This window comes from Frankliniella occidentalis, unplaced genomic scaffold, assembly GCF_000697945.3.
Source record: "Frankliniella occidentalis isolate FOCC.00 unplaced genomic scaffold, Focc_3.1 Scaffold322, whole genome shotgun sequence".
In the NCBI taxonomy this organism is placed as follows: domain Eukaryota; kingdom Metazoa; phylum Arthropoda; class Insecta; order Thysanoptera; family Thripidae; genus Frankliniella; species Frankliniella occidentalis.
The window spans coordinates 1-6,740 of NW_026267446.1; the positions used below are offsets into that span (position 1 = coordinate 1).

Here is a 6,740-nt window from a genome sequence, read left to right on the forward strand (position 1 = left end):
CCCTCTCCACCCCTTCACACTGACAACACATGCTCTTTTCTCTCTCGCTCCCACTGCCCCGCTATGTCCGCTCGCCCTCGCCTGATCAGCCGTCCAGTCCACCCACGCACACGGGGTGCACCCCTCTCTCCTTACGAGGGATTATACTTTGTTTGTTCCAAGTGGGGAGTGCAACCGATAAGTATGGTATACTCTGCTTCCAATACAAGTTGTCCGAGTTCAATCTACTCATCATCAGCATGGGTAGGTACATAGATTTTACCGTCCTCCAAATGCCTTCGAAGTCGAAGTATCTTCATCTTACCTTGCAGCTGCGAGATGAACGTATCGAGCGCCGCGCTTCCTTCCATTGGTCCACTGTGCCGCACTGTGCTGTTCAAGACAAGCTCCCTAAAAGTCGAGGATAAAGCGGGAAGATTCCTATCGAAATGACTAAAGCGGACATGGTGACACAAAACTCCTTTACTTTGTCTGACGAACAAGTATCATTACAAACAAATGTGACGACGATGGCCGGCCGTCACACAACGACCTGCGCCCCCTGCGCCAGGGCTGGGCGTGTGCGCACGCGCGCCTACGCGGCCGTTGAATAACACGAATACGGGGGGTATTCACCCGCAATATTACGTCTACACGCGTGTTGCGAGGCACTGTGCAATACCAGCGCAATGCATTGAACACGCCGCGCAATACACGCCATAGTGTGTAAATAGCCAGTGAATACCCGCTGTGCACAAACGTGAACGGAGACAAGGTAGGGACGTGTCCGGTCCAGCCCGGCGGCCGTGAGCCTTGCCTGACCCCCAGCCACGAGGACCAGGCAGGCGCGGGGAGCGGCGGGCGGCCCGATCGGGAAACAACGGGAAACCGAATCGGCACAGGAAGACACTCAGCTGCGCGGCGGCGCCGGGGTGCGGGCGCGCTCAGTGGCGACCCCGCACGTGATCCCACCCGCACCCTGACCCCTCGCTACTCGGACTGAACTGAAATGGCGGTAGGTGTTGAACGCGGGGGGCGCCAGCCGACACGCGTGAAAAAATTGATTGTGGGCACAGAGGAGCCCCAGATCGTCCGTGTCCTCGCGCGCCGTGCACTATGGGGTCCACTCCCACGGGTGGGGGTCGCGGGTGGAGATGGTGAAGATGATTGCGCTGATGGTGGTGACGACGGCGGAGGCGAGGGTGGGGCGTTACATCCCCTGAGGCCGCTTCGTCCTGCTGGCGTCCTGGGCCTCCTGCCGGGCAGATTCGCCCTCCGTCGAGTCGTCCTCGTCCACGTACGACCGACCGAAGCGCACGAAGTTGCTGCCCGAGCTGCTGCTGCCGCCCCCTCTGCCGAAGCGCATGTAGTTGTCCTTGGCCCTCTTGTCGTCGCCGGCGTCCGAGCGTCCAAAGCGCATGTAGTTGTCCTTCTCCTGCTTGGCCCTGCCGTCCCGCAGAACCTCTGAGTCGGCGTCCTCCGCTGCCACCTCCTCCTCCAGCTCGCCCGCCCGTCCGAAGCGCACGAAGTTGCTGCCAGGGTCCCTGCCGAACCGCACGAAGTTGCTCGGGTCTCTGCCGAAGCGCATGTAGTTGTCCTTGCCAGCGCGGCCGAATCGCATGTAGTTGTCTTTGCTGGAGCGGCCGAAACGCACAAAGTTGCTCGGCTCACGTCCAAAGCGGACAAAGTTGCTCTGGCGATCGGGGCGGCCGAAGCGCACGAAGTTGTCGTCCTGGCCGCCAGCGCGGCCGAAGCGCATGTAGTTGTCCTTGGAGCGGCCGAAGCGGATGAAGCCGTTGCTGTTGTGGTCCCCGCCGCGGGCCACGCGCTCTCCCTCGGCGGCGGAACCCATGGTCCCCAGGGCCGCGCCCGAGCGGCCGAAGCGCATGAAGTTGTCGGCGCGCGCCGGGCGGAGGGCGCCGTCGTCCTGGACGCCCTTGGCATCGGACGCGGCCGGCGCCGCGGGCGCGCTCCTGCCGAAGCGCATGAAGTTGTTCTCCAGCGCCGACCGCCGGCTCAGCATCCCCGTCGCGATCAGCGACACGGGTACGGACCGCTCCGCGCGCCTCGGCAGCAGCAGCAGGGCGTTCTCGTCACACCTGCGACAAAGGGTCAGAACGGTGTCAGTCAGAAGGGCGTCTAAACATCGTCAGAGCGGCGTCAGAACGGCTTCAGCACCACGACGAACGCGCGCTACATCTGGTGCGGCGGAATACTCACCCATGGTGGCAGGGGTCGGTGTCCGCCAGGACGTCATCCTGGGCTGCGCAGTAGGCCGCGGCCAGCAGTACGCAGTACAACGTCGTCCAGTGCCCCATCCTGAGGAGGGACAGAGAAGGAGGTCGTCAACGGATCGTCGTGTGATGTATGCGACTGCAGGAGCTCTCATCGTGTTTCCCATTGTCACGAGGGTAGGGAGGGAGTTCACACTCCAGTGTAATGTGGCCTACTGGATCGTTGGGGAACGTTTTCAAGCAACTCAAAAGGAAAATTAAAGCGTGTTTGCGTAGGGAGTGTTGGGACCGCCAATTTCAAATGATGATATAGCCGCTCGTCCGCGGGAGGACGGGAGGTAGAAGGGTGCCCCCCCCCCTCTCCCGCTCCCTGCCCCTCACCGTCTCTAGCTCGCCACCAGTCAAAGTTAAATCAGAGTAGAAGACGAGGGAGGAGGGCGGGGCTGGGTGGCCGCGGCCCCGGGAACTGGGACTGTGGGACTGCCCGGGACTCCCTAACCTCGTTAACAGTCCACCGGAGCCCCTCCTTGGCAGGCAGCTGGAGAAGCTCGTGTGGACTGTGACATGGTGTGGTGCAATAAACCATTTCGCTGGAATCGCGATACTCTCGAAAAACAAATGCACCCCAAGTCATATAAACCCGCCCCCAGGAGCTTTACTAGCCACACGGTAAAAACGACGTCCAGGTTTTCATGACGTTTTGAAAACCATGACGTTTGCCATGCATTTCTTCCATAATACGTCATGGTTTTTCCAAAACGTCATGAAAACTAGGACGCCGATTTTACCGTGCAAAATGTATAAGCGTAAAGAATAAAGTCCCAGGAGAAATAATTTGTCACTTCACTTAACAGATTCTAGGCCTCAGTGTAGGCTAAATTTTGATTTGAAATAGCCGACTTCCGGTGCATTTGTTTTTCGAGAGGTACGAGCGGAATGGTCTTTACATCACACGAGAATGATGGGATGATCTAATCTTAACTAACGTTCCAAGATTCCAATGACATTTCCTTCGCCTTTTCTACTCCTAATTTATAACTAGGAAGGATAAACCATTGAAGTTATTGCTCAATGGAATTTTATTTTTCAGTAGAATGGACCACGAACAGAGCGTAACGTCTCTTCTCGACTTTTCCAATCGTGCAGAAAATGCGTGCGTTTTACTTAGATTCGTTCAGCAATCTAAAGAAGCTCGGCGCCTGCGGCACTCTGGGTAGGCTGGCCCGCAGTACACGCATGCACTGCAGGCAAGATGTTGCCTACCATCAGGCGCTCTGAGAGCTTGCAGAGGCACCTACGTAACGGCGAGTGACGGGCGTACCGTACATGATGGATGATCCGCCTCCATTGTATCCAAAATAACCAATTATTTGTGTTTGTTCGCGATTCATATACAATGACGCAAAGAAGGGGTATCTCTCCCGCAGTGGTGGGGAGGGGGAAATCTTGCCGGAGGCGGTGGTGGGGCTGGCGAGCCGAGACAAGCTGCTGCTGCGGCCTGGAATTTAACGCCCTGGATAATGATGGCAATCCAGTCCAGCCCGACCGTTAATTAGGAGGGATGATGTAACATGATGTGGTGTGCCGCTGGGGTGGGGAGGGGGGCGGGGGGATTTTAGTACTCTTACAGATGACACACACACACACACACACACACACAAGCGCGCTCAAGACGTAAGGGCGTCAGGCTGTGTTGCGTACGACGACACCACAGTCGCAGTAGCCCCTGGCCCCTGGCCCTGGCCCACGCCGCACGCGTAATCAAAACAAGATTCCTGTCCTGGTCTTAGCAAATAATATTAGCTGAGTCGACGAAACCCTTTTTTTTCGCGGCGCGGCGCGGCGCCCTCCTCGGCGAGACATGATGAAGCCTTGCATGAAGTAGGGCGTAATCGGCACAGTAGTTGGGAGAGGCGTCTGGTGGTGGGCGCGCGATTCAGAGGCGGGCAGAGAAGATCAGCTAAGTGGCGCTTCGCGTGCGCACGCCGCTCATCGGCATATCGAAAAGGAAAGCGGGAGGAGAACCGCTCGGGTGAGATTGTTGGAGTACAAAAGCAGCAAGGTCGTTGTTTTCAACCCTTTCACCCGCTCATTCTGGTTGCAGTGCCACCGTCGTCGCTAGGCGCGCCCGTTCCCCTCCCCACCCCCCGCTCCTGATGTGCACGCCTGCGTCTCTGGTCTCTGTGCCTGCTGCTGGCGTCCCTCGTGGACCCTTACCTACCAGTCTGCCGTGAAACTCCTGCGGCCTCCCCAGCCCAGCTGCCCCCTCTCCCCCCCCCCTCTCCCCACGCGCCGGCTCCCCACTGCGCTCATGCCACTACAGCTTTGCCTGCTGATAGTAGACTTGCTTGGACAATAGAATAACTATTTCAGGTTCGGTGATTGGAAGGGTGAAAAGAGCAACGATACCCACACGCGTCCCTGTTTTGTTTGTCGTTGTCAATACTACTTTCTTCTTCTAGTCAGTCAACCTTAAGAAGTCTAACTGGCGTTCTAACTTAAGCGACAGATAATAAAACGCACAGAAATATCCCCCTCTTTGGTGTAAAGGGCAGAGGTGGCGTGGGGCGCGGCAAGCTGATGCCGACTGCTGTCGAACCTGCGGCTCCCCCGCCCCTGCCGCGCCCGTGCTTGCATAAAGGACGTCTTCTGAACGGATCGCGAAGGCTAACAAGCGGCATGACAACGTGTGTCTTTATTCGCATTCCTCTTCCTCTCCAGCAACGGCGGGGACAAAACGACAAAGCCGTGGGGGCGCCCTGCTGAGTCGTTAAGAAGAAAGGGAAGTCGGCCGGGTCCCCGTGGCGGGGCGTGCAGGGCGGGTGGGGGCGGCGTGGGCGAGTGGCGACCGCGAGGGGCTGGGGGGCTCTGTGCCGCTTTGGGGTCGAACGCGAATAATGTCAGACTTAGGACTGAGGTAAACGTATAGTATTGTTTTCATCGGTCACTCCTTTGAACTCGAGGGTTTTATTTCCAGACGTTTGGAAGGTAAGGATCACTGTGAAAAATTGTCGTACCGGGTACAGGAAAATTTTCCATGGAAGAAGTCGTACAAGTACAATCTAAAATTGTAAAATTTACTAGCCCTATGTATCGACTTGGAATCGAATATCGAGCGATAGTGGGAGGTTGTACATGTACGACTCGTATTGTAAATGGCAAATTACAAAATATATCGTACATGTACAAATATATTTTTCACAGTGATGAGTATGTGCTCGTTTTTAATTCTTTCTATTATCAGTCTTCAGTTACAGTCTCCTAAAGAAATGGCACTTACCATTTTATAACAATAACGTAATTTTGGTACAGTCCCCATGGAACCACAGATGGCACTGCCCCCGTCGCAGTCCTGAGTGAACCAAGTCACGCGTGCGAGTCTATAAGGCCGAACTGCCACACCGAAGCGCAGGAGACGGGGGAGGTGGGGAGGGAGTGGGTGTAGCACCGAGGGATTTTAAATGAGAGCATGAAGTGCAAGGGCGTGCCCCTGGTGCCGTGGTGGAGCTGCGGGCCAGGTGAGTTTGTGTTCGGCAAAGACGGTTCAACTTGCCTCGGGCACGGCGTCGTCCTCGGCGTCCTTCCTCCTCGGCCCACACAGCGAGGCCGGGCCGGACCCGACTGACCACCACCACCACACCACCCCTGGCGCCGCCCCTACAGTTTTCCACCTCCTGAAGAAAGAAAAAAAAAGTAAAAATAAATAAATGGTTGGAAGAGAAAGAGTGGTAGGAAAAAATCACCTCGGGGAGGGAGAACGGCGACGTGGCACTTGCGTCCACTGCGTCCACGCACGAAACAAATTGGGAGGCGGCATTTCACTTAGGCGGCTGTCAGATGGGAAAAGGGGGGGCGGGGGCGTGAGGGAGACATGTGGGCCCGACGAGATGGTCGCCGCCTGCCCCGCGTATCTCGGACGTGCGCTTGCTTGCCATTTACCACTCTAGCGTGAAACCAGTGAAACTTATCGCTGTCGGCGCTGTTTTAAAACATAATGTCAGAAGAATATCTTCTTGTCTTTGTCTAATAGGTTAGATATTGCGTTTGTTTGCCACGGTTCGCTCGCCGTTCTGCGTATCAGCAGCTCTTAATAAGTAATTACCCTTCTCGCAGGAAGGGGAGGGGGAGGGATGACCGGGCGGGCCACACCGCTAGGGCGAGGAAGGGAGGTCTTTTACGGCGAGGCATCTTATTTCCTCCTGGAAGACTTTAGCAGCAGCGCCAGCCTCCCGCGCGCGCCTCCCAGCACAGCAGGCCAAAGCCGAGCCGCAGCCTGAGCTGAGGGAGGGAGGGTGGGCGTCGTGAGCCTATAGGCGTGTGGTCGCAAACCTGGGCTTGAGCGTGGGCATGGACGTGAGCCCCGGCGTCAGCGTGAGGCGAGCTCGCTGCTAAGGAGCAGTTTGTTCGCGAGTTCGTACCGCCGCCCGGGCCCGGGCCGTCCCCCGAACCCGAACCCAGCATCGGCGGTGGTGGTGTTTTGGGCGTCGTCGGCGGCCATGCGCCGCCCGCAGCCGTCGAGGGTAGGGG

General features: G+C 57.3%; 1 protein-coding gene across 2 annotated transcripts in view; it reads right to left on the reverse strand.

Annotated features, from left to right (window-relative positions):
• Positions 1-444: 444 nt before the first annotated feature.
• The window catches only part of LOC113208496 (FMRFamide neuropeptides), a 23,826-nt gene continuing 17,530 nt past the window's right edge, over positions 445-6,740 (reverse strand). Inside the window, exons 2-4 of one of the 2 annotated variants that reach the window (XM_052273990.1) lie at positions 5,767-5,887; positions 2,200-2,298; positions 445-2,078 (exon numbers count right to left, since the gene is read on the reverse strand). In XM_052273990.1, the coding sequence (XP_052129950.1) occupies positions 1,190-2,078; positions 2,200-2,297 (987 nt within the window). In that variant the 5' untranslated portion in view covers position 2,298; positions 5,767-5,887 and the 3' untranslated portion in view covers positions 445-1,189. The remainder of the gene's footprint in view (positions 2,079-2,199; positions 2,299-5,766; positions 5,888-6,740) is intronic. The other variant, XM_026425546.2, reaches the window with a different exon arrangement.